We start from the raw sequence: 18,093 nt of genomic DNA on the forward strand, positions 1-18,093 counted from the left end.
TTGCTACCAAAGACAGACAGTACTGCAGGCATCTGCTACTTCAGCACTGCTGGGGTCTGCTACCAGACACAATGGAGGAAAGTTCTTTGATGAGATGGATATTTGTGAACTCACCCCACAGTCAAAACAGTTGAAGGAGGAGTGAAAATAAAGTCGAGGACCACAGCCGTACATCTTTAGAAACATCTCGGACAGAAAGAGACCCAGAAAGGTGAATTCAGCATAGTCTGAGAAAAGGAAATGGGACGGATTAGAGAGACCAGACGGTGTGAGAGCCACAGCATGATCCCATGAGCATCCCCAGTCTGCATTGTTGTCACAGAGCTGCACCAGATCATCCCCAGCTCTGGCCTGTTCCCTGGGTGCCTCTTGTTGAGGTGTTGGAGTGGGGTAGGATAGGGGCGGGGGAGGTGCAGAGTAGGAGGACAGCAATTCTTCATACGTTGGCGATGAAGAAATAAGAGCTTCCCACTTCTGGTCAGGCGCTGCATCCCACTGCAGAGCAAGAGTGCCTCCCTGGTTCTTGTCGAATATAGGGCACAACAAAAAAATAATTTGCATTCATATGATATAATATTCATATACTCAGGTTAATCCAGGGCACTTTCTCAGTAGTGCTCACACTTCTTTAACTGTGGCTGATCTCAACTATAGTCATGACTAACTTTTGTCAAGGGTAACTAACCAAGATTTTATACCTTCACCCCTCTGTGCCCTTTTGCTCTTGATATTAAGTCAGCACTCCTTCCATTGTACTGATTACTTTTGCTAGACTTGGCCATTATACTTTCTATGTGTCCTGTTGATCGGTCTGCTTCTCAGCCGGGACAGTCATTTGCTCTGAGTTCCATGAAATATAACGCCAGCGAACTTCAGGGGAATGTCTTCTGGAAATAAAAGCCGTACGTTTCCTTTTTTGGGGACCACATTATGTAATCACCTCTTTCATGAAGTTACTCCATCCACACTGAAGTACTTTGGTACATTCTGAGGTTGTGAAAGACATTATGGGTGACGCTGGATTGACAAGACCCTACCCACCCCCTTGCCCCAAATCAAGTAACTGGGTGGGACCTTGCACTTAGCTCTGGGGTGACTTGGTATTTGCCTGGCTTCCATGTCAGTTCCCTTTTCAATCCAGTAGAAAGAAGATCACGTGCCTGAGAAGGAAGCAAACTATTGCAGGAACGGTGGACAGAGATACAATTATAGAAAGTATAATTTACCTAGAAATCATAGGATCTCTTTTGGGGGGGGGGGTTCCATTGTGAGAAGGATTCTAGAAAGAGTTTGGGTCCAGAATTTAATATTTTGTTGTATCTCTCAGAAAATTCCCTGGCAGTGGCGTGGGTGGGGAGAAGGCAAGGTGAAGGAAGAAACCCTTAGGCACAAAGCGAAGATAATAAACATTTGAGAGGATTGATAAAGTGGTAGTTTTCCCTGCATAAGGGAGAGCAGGATAACAGACACACCCCTTATAGTGGACAGGCAGCAATGATATGAGGAGCACTCCTTAATATTGAGGGTAGGGTTGATGCAGAAGTTTCTTCCTCCAATAAGCAAGTGTGCTGAGATCAACTTAAGCTTTTAATGGACAGATGTATTTCGTTAGGATCATAAGTATTGTGGGGATCAGGTGAATATATGGCATTTAATTCATTGTCGATTTGCACCTTCACTTTGATATAATGCAGTTCAATCTGAATGAGTGGGCCAACAAATGGTAGGCAAGAGAAGAAAGTGTACTTACATAGGAAATTGGAGAGCCACAAGGGCTGGTCATAGTGGACGATAGCAACACACACTGTGTTAAGGGCCACCAGACCCAGGACAATCCAATAGAAGGCATGTGACTTGACCATGTGACGGATGGAGATGCGTAGCATGCGCTCCTTGCGGCGGAAGTAAGATGAACCCTCTAATAGCTTGGTGCTCTTAATGCTGGCCCTTGCCAGCGGAGACCCTGGATGAAACAAGAAGGAAATAACTGTAGTCAGAATTATATAGCACAGAAATTGGCCCTTCGACCCGACTTGTCTACGGCGACAAAAGTCATAGAGCCATAGAGATGTACAGCACAGAAGTAGGCTTATCAGCCCATCAAGTCCATTCCGAAACCATTTAAACAGCCTACTCCCATCAACAATAGCCCTCCATATACCTATTCAAACTTCTCTTGAATGTTGAAATCAAGTTCGCATGGACCACATGTACCGGCAACTCATTCCACATTCTCACAACCCTCTGAGTGAAGAAGTTTCCCCTCATGTTCCCCTTGAATCTTTTACTTTTCACCCTTAAGCCATGACCTCTGGTCATAGTCCCACCCAACCTCATTAGAAAAAGTTTGCTTGCATTTACCCTATCTATACCACACATAATTTTGCACAGTTGGCCCTCCTTATCCGTGGAGGATTGGTTCCGAGAACCCCCGCGGATACCAAAAATCGCAGATGCTCAAGTCCCTTATTTAACCTGAATCAGTGCAGTGGTCTTCAGGACCCAGCGGAACCCCGGACTTTATTCAACATGTTCAGAGCGGTGGACATTAGGACCTGGCGTAGCTCTGAAACCGCTGTGTTTCTGTTCACGAAAATAATCACGATAAGGTGGAAGTAATAAAGCGATCGGAAAGAGGTGAAATGCCATTTGTCATTGGAAAAGCTTTAGGCTACAATCAGTCAACGATCGGAACAATTTTAATGGAGCATTTGAAAGGCCCTGCCCCGATGAAAGCTACAATTATTACTAAGCAAAGCAGTGGTTTAATTATTGAAATACATATGTTTCTTAAGTGTTTTATATGCATAGAAAGGTAAAATATGTACTATATACTAAGAAAAACGTTTGACTAACTGACGCTAAATAATACCGGATGTACCTGTTCCGACTTCAAATCCGACTTAAAGACGGACTCAGGAACGGAGCTCATTCATAACCCAGGGACTGCCTGTACTTTTAAGTCATTTCTAGATTAATTCTAATATCTAATACAATGTAAATGATATGTAAATAGTTGTTATACTGTGTTGTTTAGAGAATAATAACAACAAAAAATAGTCTGTACATGCTCAAACAACGAGTGCTGGAGAGAGAACTTCCGGGTTTTCCCGATCCGCGGTTGGTTGAATCCGCGTTTGCAGAATCTGCAGATAAGGAGGGCCAACTGTATACCTCTGTCAAATCTTGCAATCTTCTACTTTCTAAAGAATACAGTCTTAACCTATTCTATCTTTCCTTATAATTCAGGACCTTCAGATCGTTATTATCTCAGTGCCCTACTGTTCACAGTGTAGGACCTACCCTACCAAAGTGCAAAACCTCACACTTGTCTGTATTACATTCCATCTGCCACTTTTTCAGCCCATTTTTCCAGCTGATGCAAATCCCTCTGCAAGCCATGATAGCTTTCTTCACTGTCCACTAAACCCCCAATCTTTGTTAATGTGATTAACTGGATCAAATTTGCTGATCCAGTTAACCACATTATCATCCAGATCATTGATATAGATGACAAACAACAAAGGACCCAGCACTGATTCCTGCGGTACTTCATTAGCCACAGGCCTCAAGAAGGCAATCATCTACTACCACACTCTGGCTTCTCTCTCAAATCAAATATCTAATCCAGTTACTACCTCATCCTGAATGCCGAGCGACTGAACATTCTTGACCAGCCTCCCATGCGGGACCTTGCCAAATGCCTTGCTAAGTCCATGTAGACAACATCAACTACAATGCCTTCATCCACTTCCCGGGTATCTTCCTTGAAAAACTCTATAAGATTGGTTAGGCATAACCTACCGTGCACGAAGCCAATCTGACAATTCTTAAACAGTCCATGTCTATCCAAATGCTTATGTATCTGGTCCTTTAGAACACCTTCCAATAAATTTCTCACAACTGATGTCAAATGCGCTGGCCTTTTTTGAACAGCGGAACCACACTGGCTATCCTCCAATCCTCTGGTACCTCTCTTGTCATTGAGGATGTTTCAAATATCACTGCTAGGGTCCTGGCAATTTCTGCACTTGCCTCCCTTAGGGTCCAAGGGAACATCTTGTCAGGTCCACCCTGATTTGCCTCAGGGTAGGAAGCACCTCCTGTACAGGGTCCATGACATTGATGCCTCTTGCCTCACTTCTATAGACACTGCATCGGTCTCCCGAGTAAATACAGATGCAAAGAACTTACTTATGATCTCCCCCCTCTGTTTTGGCTCCATACCTGGATTACCATTTTGGTCTTACTGAAGACCAATTTTGTCCCTTGCAATCCTTTTGCTCTTAACATACCTGCAGAATTCCTTGAGATTGTCTTTCACCTTGTCTGCTAGAGCAACTTTATGCCTTCTTTTAGGGTTCCTGTTTTCTTTCCCAAGTGTTTTCTTTCATTTCTTGTACTCCATAAGCACCTCATTTGTTCCTACTTGCCTATACCTGCTATGCACCTCCTTGTTTTTTCTTAAGCAGGGCCTCTTGAAAACCAAGGGTCTCTACACTTGTTAACTTTACCTTATTCTCACAGGCAAATACGAGCTTTGTACTCTCAACATTTCATTTTTGAAGTACTCCTCTGCCAGAAAACAGTCTGTCCCAATCCACACTTACTAGATCATTTCTGATAGCATCAAATTTGGCCCTTCTCCAATTTTGAATCTCAACCCATGGACCATACCTATCTCTTTGCACATTTACCTTGAAGCGAAAGCCTATACCACCTAGCACCTCCTTTTTTTTATATTAAGTAGGGCCTCAATATCTCGTGAAAACCAATGTTCCCTATGCTTATTTTCTTTACCATTTATTCTGACACATCTGGTACCTCTGGTACCTCTTCTGTCGCTAAGGATGCTTTAAATATACCTGCTAGAGTCCCTGCATTTTCTGCACTTGCCTCCTGTAGGGTCCGAGGGAACACCTTGTTTGGCCTTGGGAATTTATCCACCTTGATTTGCCTAATAAGGTGTACTTGGGAAGTGGGAGGACTTCAAAGCTGAATTTTGAGATTACAAAGCCTGTATGTGTCTATCACAATAAAAGGTAAAGATAACAGGTCGAGAGGGAGGGAGATTATTAATTGATTATTATTATTATGGGAGCACAAATATCTTCGACCATTGTGATAAAGTTATATCAAGTTGTAAGAGATTGAAGAAACAATAAGGGGCAAGAGGATGGATGGCTGAGAATGGGAGTTGGTTGATATTTAAAGTTCAGATGCTACTGGACAAGGTATCAATGTATAGGCTAGATAAATTAATGGGCTTGATATGTTTCAATAAAGTGGAGGCAGTCAGCCTGAAGTTTTCCACTCACAACAAAATTAAAATTCTTATTGATTAACATTACAGTGCAAACAAATTTGTGTATGTTTGTCTTTATTAGTGAGCAATGAGTTCAAGAACCAAGATTTTATGTACCAACTTTATAAACTCTGGTTTGACCAAATATGGAGAATTGCATTCAATTCTGGTTGCTGCATTGTCAAAAGGCTGTGGAGGCTTTGGAGAGGGTACAGAAGAGGTTTACCAGGAAGCTGTCTGATTATACAGAGGTGACCAAAGTTGGGTTGTTGAAGTGGCACAGGTTGATGGAGGCCTGACAGAGGGTGATAAGATTAGATATGCATACTTTGGCTACTTTTTTTTTGTACACATGCTCATTATGCAAATATGTGATCAGCCAATCATGTGGCAGCAACTCAATTCATAAAAATATGCAGACATGGTCAAGAGGTATAGCTGTTGCTCAGATCACCCATCAGAATGGAGAAAAAATATGATAAAAATTACGTTGACCATGGAATGATTGTTGGTGCCAGATGGGGTGGCTTGAGTATCTCAGAAACTGCTGATCTCCTGGGATTTTCTCGTATTACAGAGTCTAGAGTTTACAGAGAATGGTATGAAAATTTTAAAAAATCATCCAGTGAGCAGCAGTTCTGTGGATGAAAAGATTTTCTTAATGAGAGAGATCAGAGGAAAATAGCCAGATTGGTTCAAGCTGACAGGAAGGTGACAGTAACTCAAATAAACATACATTACAACAGTGGTATGCATAAAGGTATCTCTGAACGCACAACATATCGAACCTTGAAGTGGATAAGCAATAGCAGCAGAAGATCACTAACGTGCACTCATTAGCAACTTTATTAAGTACATGAGGAACGTAATAAAGTGACCACTGAAAACAGATAGACAGCTGGTGTCTTTTTCCCAGGGTGGAAATATTTAAAATAGAGCGCAGACATTTAAGGTGAGAGGGGTTAACATGAAAGGAGATATGTGGGTGAGTGGTAGGGGCCTGGAATGCGCTGTGGTGGAGGCAAATACAACAGAGGTGTTAAGTGGCTCGTACATTGGCATATGGAGGTGCAAAGAAATGAGGGATATGGACTTTGTGTAGGCTGAAAGGATTAGTTTAGGCAATTAAGTACTTGTTCAATTAGTTTGGCACAACATTGTGGGTTGAAAGGCCTGTTCCTCTGCTGTACTGTTGCCTTGTGATGGATAAAGGTAGAATACTCACACAAGGATCTGACAGGTCACTAAAGAAAGTGAATTAGAAGTAGGCTTAGGGCAAGCGCCAAGGAACAAGGAGCCAATATTCTCTCGGTTCAAGAGGGGATATTCCAGTCCAAAAGCAATGGGAGCAAGTGAAATACAGGGAGTTCCAACTCGGTGTCAGATATCAAAGAAAACTTGCAACTTATGTAGCTAATTGGCTCACCGTATCTTTGCTGGTTATAATCAAGGTTCCCGGTATAACCAGTGGCTGATAGTGGCTCCATAGTTTGCAGGTCACAGCCCATCCAGAGGCTGTGAAAATGTGATGAAGTTTCTGCCTCCATCATCCTTTCAGGTGGTGGATTCCAGACCCCTGCAACTCTACAGTTGAAGAACTTACCGCCCATATGCTCCCATCACTTACTTGAAATCCATGTGTCCTAGCTTTTGATTATTCCACCAAGGGAAATAGATCTTTCCCATTTATATTATTGAGATTCTTTATAACTTCACGCAGTTCAGTAATGTTTTCACTTAGTCTTCTCTGTTGCAAAGAAAGAACCCCAGCCTATCCAATCTTTCCTCATTGCTACAATTTACCAGTCCTGGCAATTCCTCATTAATCTCCCCTGTACTTCTGCAATTCAAAGGCATCTTTCTAGGTAGGTAATGATGAGAAATTGCTCAAGGTTTCATTTAACTCGTGTCTCTGTGATACCCTCTCTGGTCTTTAATGCTGTGCCTTAGCTAATAAAGAACATCCTGTGTGTTTTTTTAACTATCTCATTGACTAGTCCTGTTGCCTTTATCTGTGCGTTGGCATATGTTTCAATGTTCCTTGGAGTACAGTAAAGGGCAGGGCTCTGGATGATGTTGTAGAGCAGAGACACCTAGGCGTTCACGTGCATAGCTCCCAGAAAGTGGTGACGTTAGGTAGAGAGGGTGATGAAGAAGACGTGTGACACATCTATCATTGTCAGTCAAGGCATGGAGTACAAGAGTTGGAATGTCAAGTTGCAACTGTAAATGTTGTTAGTGAGACCATACTTGGAAAACTGTGCACAGCTCTGGTCGCCCAGCTATAGGATGGACGTCAGTAGACTGCAAAGGGTGCAGACAATATTCCCAAGGACGTTATTAGGATGAGAGTGCTCGAGTTGTAAGAAGAGACTGTGCAGATTGGATAATTTCTCTGAAGAATAGGAGGCTCATTCGTAACCTTAGAGAGGGAAACTCTCTTTCCCAGGGATAGGTATGAGTTTGGTGAGTATATGGAATGTTCTGTCAAAAGAGGTGGGTAAGGAGGAATATTTACAACATTTAAAAGATCTATACAAGCACAAGTACTAAAAGAGTGCCTTACGTTGGTATTCATGAAGAGGAACAACATGGGAGATAGTGAGAGCAGTGTGGGTTAGGTTTAAACCAGGGCATTTTGATAATCAAGAAGGAAGCAGTATTGGATCTCTTAAAGAATAGGGAACAGAGAGAGGCAAGAGCTGGGTCCTTCACCATGATCTTCATGTCCTCTCTAGCCACAAAGTCCTGGAAGACTAGAGAGTAGCTAATGTTGTTCCTTTGCTTAAGAAGGAAAATAGAGGTTATTTTGCCTGAAGGTCTGTGACCAGTGGAGTTCAGTTGTGATCAGCCATGGTAACTCCTTTGTTCGTGATGTATATACAAATGACTTAACAAAAGTGTAGATAGGTTAGTTTGTAAATTTGTAGATAATGCAAAAACATAGTGTCGATAACATAGAAGATCATTAAAGGATATTACATGGTATAGATCAATTACAATTATGGGCAGAGAAATGGCAGATGGAATTTTATTTAGGCAAGTGCAAGTTGCTGCACTTTGGGAAGTCAAATCTAAGGGTAAAGTATACAATTAATGCAGGACCCTTAACAACATTATTGAACAGAGGGATCTTGTGGTCCAATCCTCACCTCCTTGGAAGTGGCAACACAAGTAAGTAGAATGGATCAGCTCTAAAAGGAGACTTTGGTTGTTTTCTCTGGAGCATTGTATGCTGAGGGGAGACCTGACTGAAGTTTGTAAATCTGTGAGAGGCATAGATAGGGTCGACAGTTTTTTCCCCAGAGAAGAAATACTGACTACTAGAGGATGTGGTGGCGAGGAAGTCCACCCCTCCTCCAAATGACCAGGTGCTGTGTCACACTGTGGCTGACATGAGGAGAACCCTGTGCAGGGTCAAACCATGGAAGGCTGCTGGACCAGACAATATTTCTGGCAGAGTGCTTACAGGATGTGCAGACCAGCTAGCAGATGTTCTCACTGACATCTTCAACATCTCCCTGAGCAGTGCCGTCATTCCAACGTGCTTCAAGGCCAGCACCACTGTCCCCGTGCCGAAGAAGTCTACAGTGTCCTGTCTCAATGACTATCGTCCCGTCACACTCACGTCCATCATCATGAAGTGTATCAAGAGGCTCGTCATGAGGCACATCAAGACCCTGCTGCCCCCCTCACTGGACCCCCTGCAGTTTGCGTACCATCCCAGCCATTCAACAGACGACGCCATTGCCATCACCCTCCACCTGGCCCTAACCCACCTGGACAAAAAAGACACGTACGTTCGAATGCTGTTCATAGACTTCGGTTCAGCATTCAACACAATCATTACTCAGAAACTGATTGGAAAGCTGAGCCTATTGGGCCTGAACACCTCCCTCTGCAACTGGATCCTAGACTTCCTGACTGGGAGACCTCAGTCAGTCCGGATCGGGAGCAGCATCTCCAACACCATCACACTGAGCACGGGGGCTCCCCAGGGTTGCGTGCTCAGTCCACTGCTGTTCACTCTGCTGACCCACGATTGTGCTGCAACATACAGCTTGAACCACATCAACAAATTTGCCACTGACACAATTGTGGTGGGTCTCATCAGCAAGAACGACGAGTCAGCTTACAGAGAGGAGGTGTAGCGGCTAATGGACTGGTGCAGAGACAACAACCTGTCTCTTAATGTGAACAAAACAAAAGAGATGGTTGTTGACTTCAGAAGGGCACGGAGCGACCACTCCCCGCTGAACATCGACGGCTCCTTGGTAGAGATCATTAATAGCACCAAATTTTTTGGTGTTCACCTGGTGGAGAATCTCACCTGGTCCCTCAACACCAGCTCCATAGCAAAAAAACCCCAGCAGCGTCTCTACTTTCTGTGAAGGCTGAGGAAAGTCCATCTCCCACCCCCCCTATCCTCATCACATTCTACAGGGGTTGTATCGAGAGCATCCTGAGCAGCTGCATCACTGCCTGGTTCGGAAATTGCACCAACTTGGATCGCAAGACCCTGCAGCGGATAGTGAGGTCAGCTGAGAAGATCATTGGGGTCTCTCTTCCCGCCATCACAGACAGTTACACCACATGCTGCATCCGCAAAGCAAACAGCATTATGAAGGACCCCACGCACCCCTCATACAAACTCTTCTCCCTCCTGCCTTCTGGGAAAAGGCACTGAAGCATTCAGGCTCTCATGACCAGACAATGTAACAGTTTCTTCCCCCAAGCTATCAGACTCCTCAATACCCAGCATCTGGACTGACACCAACTTACTGACCTCTACTGTGCCTGGTGTCTTGTTTATTATTTATTGTAATGCCTGCACTGTTTTGTGCACTTTATGCAGTCCTGGGTAGGTCTGTAGTCTAGTGTAGTTTTTTGTTGTTTTATGTAGTTCAGTGCAGTTTTTGTACTGTTTCATGTAGCACCATGGCCCTGAAAAATGTTGTCTTGTCTTTACTGTGTACTGTACCAGCAGTTATGGTCGAAATGACAATAAAAAGTATCTTGACTTGGCATCGCTTTGAGCTGAGAGGCAGGAAATTTAAAGGGGATATGCAGGCCAGGTTTGATTTATTTTTAATTTTTTTAATTTAAACACACTGAAGATGGTGGGTGTCTGGAACAAGCTACCAGGGGTGGCAACAGTGAGAGGAGATATGATAATGTAGTTCAAAAGGCTTTTAGATAGCCACAAGAATGGAGGGATATAGATGATTTGCAGGCAGAACAGATTAGATTCATTTGCTATCCTACTTAGCATACACATTGTGGGCTGAAGAGCCTGTTCCTGTGCTGTACTGTTCGATATGTTTTAGTTGAAACGTCATGTTACAGCTGTGTAGGACATTGGTAAGTCCTTACATAGAATATGTTATGCACTTCTGGTCGCCGTACTTTAGGAAGGATGTGAGTACACTAGAGAGGGTGGAGTAAGAATTTACACAGATGTTGCTGGAACTGAAGGGCTTGAGTTGTAAGGAGAAACAGGATAGGTTGGGGCTGTTATCCTTGGAGCATAAGAAGTTTAAGAGTGAATTTAAAGAAGTTGGAGAGGGTCTAAAATGAGAGAGCATACATTTAATGTGAGAGGGACAGATATGAAAAGAGTAGACGCAACCTTTTCATATAGACAGAGATGGGTACTGTATGTGCAATACACTGCCAGAGGAAGTGGTAGTCATGGGTACAATTATAGAATTTAAAAGACACTTGGAAAGGTGCATGGACTGGAAAAGTTTAGAGGGATATGCACTAAATGCAGGCTTTTCATTGTATTTCAGTACATTACAATAACAAACCAGTATCAAATAAATTTTATTTCACTGAGATGCAGTACAGAGAAGACCCTTCTGGCCATTCGAGCTGTGCCACCTAGCAATCCCTGAGTTAATCCCAGTCTAATCGCAGGACAATTTACAATGACCAATTAACCTACTAACCAGTACATCTTTGGACTGTGGGTAGAAACCAGAGGGTCTGGAGGAAAACCATGCAGTCATGGGGAGAACATAGAAAGCTCCTTACAGGCAGCAATGGGAATTGAACCTGGGTCTCCTGTACTGTAAAGCTTTGTGCTAACCACTGCACTACTGTGCTGCTCTGTGTGGTATCTGGGGTCCTGATGTGTTTAAAGCGAGCATGGGAACTGGAGTTCTGGTGTGTTTAATTAGGCTTCAGGGCTGTTGTTCCTTACTGTACAATTCTGTTTCCATCAATCTCATCTAAGGAAGAGTGAGACTCACCCACAGAAGATATTTCAGTGTAGTGATCATCACTTGACTCTGTGTGGATCATATCCATTCGGCCTTTTTTGATTGTTGCTCTTCTAAGGACTGAAAACAAAGAATTTATTGATCTCAGATAAAGCCTGTACCTCCCAAATACAGAGATCTATTAATTGTCAATGATGAAAATACCAAGTATTCAAGAGAACAGTGTGAGAGAAGAGAGGCAACATCCAAACTTAAATGAATGGAGGTCCACTCTCTCTGTGGTCTCATGAAAGCACAGAATGAGGTGTAAAGAGGTAACTACCTACCTGCCTAACACCGCCTTTCCAATCCAGATGAAAGGGCTCGACCCAAAATGCCGACTGTCCAATTTCCTCCATAGATCCTGCCTGACTCACTGAACTCAGCAGCATGATAAGTGTTACTCCTTTTCTCATCTGGTTTGTTTCCTGCCCAATAACTCTATGTTCCTTCTTTCCCTGGTCTCCCTAAAGTGAAGATCTGGCAGGGTAACAGAGATACCAGTGAGCCTCTACAGATAGTCCTGATGTGTGCTGGAAGTGAAAAAGGTCCTGATGTAGGTTTAGATAGTTGACATCATATTGGAGATGGGATATGACTGTGTGGCTAGGCAGAGCTCAAGTGCTGTCTGTAAATTTGCCAATGCCAGAACTATGTTGGCAGAACTTCAGATGGTGACAAGGTGCACAGGAGTGAGATAGATCAGCTGGTTAAGTGGTGTTGCAACAACAGCCTTGCACTCAACATCAGTAAGAGCAAAGAACTCATTGTGGACTTCAGGAAGGGGAAATTGAGGGAACACACACCAATCCTCATTGAGGGATTAGCAATGGAAAGGGTGATCAATTTCAAGTTCCTCGGTGTCGACATCTCTGAAGATCTTGGACCGAATATATTGATGCATTAACAAAGAAGGCATGACAGTGGCTGAATTTCATTAGGAGTTTGAGGACACTTGGTATGGCACCAAAGACTCTTGAAAATTTCTACAGATGTATCATAGAGAGCATTCTAACTGGCTGCATCACCATCTTATATGAAGGAGCTACTGCAGAGGATTAGAAAACGCTGCAGGAAGTTGTAAACTCAGCCAGCTCCATCATAGGCACCAGCCTCCCAGTACTGAGGTCATCTTCAAAAGGTGCTGCCTCAGAAAGGCAGCACCTAACATTAAGGATCCCTATAGCCTAGGACATAACCTCTTCTCATTGCTACCATTAAGGAGGAGGTACAGGAGCCCAAAGACCCACACTTAAGGTTTCAAGAACAGCTTCTTCTCCTCTACCATCAGATTTATGAATGGACAATAAACCCATGTATACTAACTCACTATATATTTTTTCCTCTCTTTTCAAAGTAAATTTCAAAGTTCAAAGTAAAGTTTATTATCAAAGCACATATATGTCATCATACACAGCCCTGACTTTCTTTTCCTGGTGGGCATACTCAATAAATTTATCGAATAATAACCATAACAGAATCAATGAAAGACCGCTCAACTCGGGTGTTCAACCAGAGTGCAGAAGGCAACAAACTGTGCAAATGCAAAAAGAAGAAGTAACTATAAAAAACAAATAAGCAACAAATATTGAGAACATGAGATAGAGTCCTTGAAAATGAGTCCATTGGTTGTGGTAGCATTTCAATGATCTGGAAAATGAAGCTGAGTGAAGTTTCCTTCAAGAGTTTAAGATTGAGGAATAGTAACTGTTCCTGAACCTGGTGGTGTGAGTCCTGAGGCTCTTGTACCTTTTTCCTGATGGTAGCAGCAAGACAGCATGACCTAGGTGTAGGATTTTCTGTTCAAGGGCATTGGTGTTTCCATACCAGGTTGTGATGCAGCCAGTCAATATACTCTCCACTACACATCTGCAGAAGTTTGTCAAAGTTTTAGATGTCTTACTGAGTCTTCAAAAACTTCTACGGAAGTAGAGATGCTGTTGTGCCTTCTTCATTATTGCACTTGCATGTTGAGCCCAAGTCAGGTCTTCCGAAATAATATCACCTTTAATAATATAATTTAAAGTTGCTAACCCTCTCTGCCTCTGATCCTCCAACTTGGACTGGCTCATGGAACCTCTGGTTTCCTTCCTCTGTAGTCTAAAATCAGGTCCTTGATCTTGCTGACACTGAGTAAGTGGTTGTTCTTTTGACACCACTCAGCCAGATTTTCAATTTCTCTCCTTTATGCTAATTTATCACCACCATTGATTTGACCTACGACAGAGGTGTTGTCAGAAAACTTGAATATGGCGTTGGAGCTGTGCTTAGCCATACAGTGGTAAATGTTCAGTGAGTAGAGCAGGGGACTAAGCACATATCCTTGTGGTTTTCCTGTGCTGATGAAGATCGTGAAGGAGATATTGTTGCCAATCCAGAATGACTGGGGTCTGCAAGTGAGGAAATCCAGGATTCAATTGCACAAGGAGGTATTAAGGCCAAGGTCTTGGAGCTTATTGATTAGTTTTGAGAGGATAATGGTGTTGAATTCTGAGCTGTAGTCAATAAAGAGTATCCTGGTGTATGGGTCTTTGCCGTCCAGATGTTCTAGGGTTGAGTGAAGAGCCAATGAGGTGGCATCTGTTGTGGACCTTTTGCTCCAGTAGGCAAATTAGAGCAGATTCAAGTTGCCTTTTAGGCAGGAGTTGATATGTTTCATCACCAACCTCTCAAAACACTTCATCACTGTGGATGTAAGTGCTACTGGGTGATGGTCAGTGAGGCAATTCACCATGCTCTTCTTAGGCCCTGATATAATTGAAGCCTGCTTCAGGCAGGTGGGTACCACACACCACCAAACTGAACGGTTAAAGATCTCAGTGAACACACTAGCCAGATGATCAGCAATGGTACGGATAATTATCCCATCTGGGCTGGATGCTTTGCATGGGTTCACCCTTCTTAAGGCTGCTCAAACATTAGATTCAGGGACTGAAATTAGAGGATCATCAGGGGATGTGGGAGATCATGATGGTTCCTCCATGTTTTGATGGTCAAAGCAAGCATAGAAGGCATTGAGCTCATCTGGAAGCGAAGCCCTGTTGTCTCCTATGTCACTTGATTTAACTTTATAAGAGGTGATAGTATTCAAGACCCGCCACAACTGTCAAGCATCCTTTGTTAATTCAAGTTTGGTTCGGAATTGCACTGCATGATCAATTTAAATTTTAAAAATGTTTCATATTGTAAATTATAGTTTTATTATTATAATTTGCAATGTACTGCTGCTGCAAAACAACACATTTCATAACAGTGATATTAAACCTGATTATTTATATATTCATTTTTTAGAGATACAGTGCCCTTCCAGCCCAATGAGTTCCACTGCCTATCAACCTACCTATTTAACCCCAGCCTAATCACAGAACAATTTAAAATGACCAACTGACCTTCTAACTAATACGTCTTTGGACTGTGGGAGGAAACCCATAGGTTCACGGGGAGGACATACAAACTCATTACAGAGGATGATAGAATTGAACTCTGATCTTGAGTGAGGACCTTTGGCTTTGTGAGTTGGTGGAGTTATTACAGGAAAGGATAAAGGTAGGTTTTAAGTGACAAAATTTCACAGTTAGTATAGCTACTGATTTTAATCAGGTTTAATCCTGACCACTGGGGCTATGACTGCAGAGTTTGCATGTTCTCCTTGTGACAACATGCGATTCAGAGTGTTCCAGTTTCCTCCTAAAGATGAAAGGGTTATAAGTGAATTGATAACTGTAAGCTGTGCACAGTAAGTTATGTTGCAGCTTTCATCAATCTCTGTACCTGAAGTAATGCATTCAGTTCTGCTCAACCATTTAGAGGAGTGGAGGCTTTAGAGAGGGTTCAGATGAAGTTTACCAAGATGCTGCCTGGATCAGAGGACATGTGCTTAAAGGAGTATCTGAACAAGCTAGGGTTGTTTTACCTGGAGCAGCAAAGACTAAGCCTTTTAAAAACCTTTTAAAAGATCATAAAATTATGCGAGTACACAGCTGGTATCTTTGTCCAAGAGTTGAAATATCTTTTAGCAGAGGGCATGTACGTAGGGTGAGAGAGGAGAAGTTTAAAGGAGATGTGTGGGGCATTTTATTTTTACACAGAGTGGTGGATGTCTGGAGTGATAGTGGAATTAGAAACAATAGTGGTGCTTATGAGGTTCTTAGAGGGCACCTGAAGATAGGGAAAGAGTGGAGGCATATGGATCATGTGCAAGTAGAAGCTACCATTAGTTTAATTAATTTGGCACAACATCTTGTCTGGAAGACCTGTTCCTGTGCTGTACTGTACAAAATGTCCCCAGTGTGTTGGTGATAGGAACATGGAAAATAGAAAACAGGATCAATGTGGGTTTAGTGTAAATGGGAGAATGAAAGTCATCAATGACTGCCCATGCTGTTTGAACCTACAAGAAAAGTTAGAAACCAAGAATCTAATTATGGTAAGGAATTAAAGGAAATTAGTATTAGTAAGAAAATAAAACTAGAGAAAATAATGGGACTGAAAGCTAGTAAATCCCCAAGGCTTGATACACTGATTGCTTTCTAGAATTCTATTAACCATGGAACAATCCTCACAGATTGGAAGGAGGCAAATATTTAAAATAAAAGGGAGGGGGAGGGAAAACAGAAAATTACAGACCAGTTAACATAGCAACAGGAATAGGGAAAACACAACATTGTAATAAGAGTCATGGAAATGTACAGCCCATAAATTGGCCCTTTGACCCATCTAGTACACGATTAACCATTTAAACAGCCTACTCCCATCAACCTGTACCAGAACCTTAGCCCTCCATACCCCTACCATCCAAGTAGCTTTCCAAACTTAACTTAAATTTTGAAATTGAATGCATATCCACCTCTTGTGCTGGCAGCATGCTCCAAACTCTCACAACTCTTGAGTGAAGAAGTTTCTCCTCATGTTCCCTTAAACTTTTCACATTTCACCCTTACCACATGACCTCTAGTTGTAGTGCCATCCAACCTCAGTGGAAAAACCTGCTTGTACTTACCCTACATATATCCCTCATAATTTTGGATATCCCCATCAAATCTCCTTTCCATCTTCTATGTTCCAAGGAATAAAGTCCTAACCTATTCACTCTTTCCTCATATTTCAGGTCCTCAAGATCTGGCATACCTTTATAAACTTTCTTTGTACTCCTTTAATCTTACTTACATCTTTCCTGGATGTAGATGACCAAAAATGCACACAGTACTCCAGATTAGGCCTCACCAACTTCAACATAACATCCCATCTCCTGTACTCAGTACTTTGATTAATGAAGGCCAATGGGCCAAAAGATTTCTTTACAATCCTACCTGTGACACCACTTTCAATAAATTATGTACCTGTATTCCCAGATCCCTTTCTTCTACTGCACTCCCCAGTGCCTTACCATTCACTGTGTAAGACCCACCCTGGTTGGTCCAACCAAAGAGCATCACCTCACACTTGTCTGCATTAAATTTCATCTTCCATTTTACAGCTGGTCCAGTTCACACTGCAAATTTTGATAATCTTCCTCGCTGTGCACTACACCCTTGCACTACTTGGTGCCTTGCAACGCACCAATACAAATAACCACATTATCATCCAGATTTTTGATATAGGTGAGAAACGGGGCTTCTCTTGGGGCACTAGATGGATTAAGTCGTATTTTGGCTTTGCTCTGTTCATTTTTCAATTTCTTTACCACCCTTTCACTATTTATATTAAGGTGTTTATAACACTTTTATATGCCTGAACTTTGACTTCTAATCACTGAAAATGAATACCAGAGGGCAAAAAGCTTCAGCCGAAGGCAAGGAAGCCAGTAATGGAAGTAGAAGGAACTCACTTTGGAAGCTATGTCAAAACTCCTGGATGATAAATTCAATAAAAAAATTTCTACTTTGGAAGTAGTATTAAAGGAGATCGAAAGCAAACTGGGAGCTCTTAAGCAGGAGCGTAAAAAAACCCAACGGCAAATAGCTGAACTCGATGAAGTTGGAAGACAGAGAGATCGCAGATTGGATGTACTGGAAAAGAAATTAACTTGGAACAGTATAAACTCAAGATTATTGACCTGGGAAGTTGCAGTCATAGACAGAACCTGCGAATAATAGGACTCCGTGAAGATGTTGAGAGTGGTGAGCTTTTTTAAATTCTTTTCTCAATTTTTAATGGATGTGTTTGGCTCTGAAGCTCTCTCTACTATTCCTATACTGGATTGCGCGCATCGTGCTCTGAGAGCTAAACCCCCTAACAAACTGAAACCCTGGCCTGTTATACTTTGATTCCACTATGTGTAAACCAAGGATCATCTAATTCAAATTGCCTGTCGGAAAGGGGTTATTGTACACAGGGACCTCAAGTTTCAAGGTTGAAGACTATAGTCCCGAAGTGATGCAAGAAAGATTGCATTTTAAACCATCCAAACTTTATCAAAGAATGTTTCAACCAGCTCTGCTATTTCCAGCCCGTTTGAGGGTTGTTCTGCCTGACAAATCACGTAAATGGTTTAAATCCGTGGAAGAAGCTCAACGATTCCTTGAT

At 42.4% G+C, this 18,093-nt stretch overlaps 1 protein-coding gene across 1 annotated transcript in view; it reads right to left on the reverse strand.

Moving 5' to 3' along the window:
- Positions 1–18,093, reverse strand: part of LOC140737314 (probable voltage-dependent R-type calcium channel subunit alpha-1E) — a 619,860-nt gene that overhangs the window by 282,819 nt on the left and 318,948 nt on the right. The window contains 3 exon segments of the mRNA XM_073063744.1: positions 115–227; positions 1,751–1,963; positions 11,560–11,649. Coding sequence (XP_072919845.1) covers positions 115–227; positions 1,751–1,963; positions 11,560–11,649 — 416 coding nt within the window.

Source organism: Hemitrygon akajei, chromosome 12 (assembly GCF_048418815.1).
Source record: "Hemitrygon akajei chromosome 12, sHemAka1.3, whole genome shotgun sequence".
In the NCBI taxonomy this organism is placed as follows: domain Eukaryota; kingdom Metazoa; phylum Chordata; class Chondrichthyes; order Myliobatiformes; family Dasyatidae; genus Hemitrygon; species Hemitrygon akajei.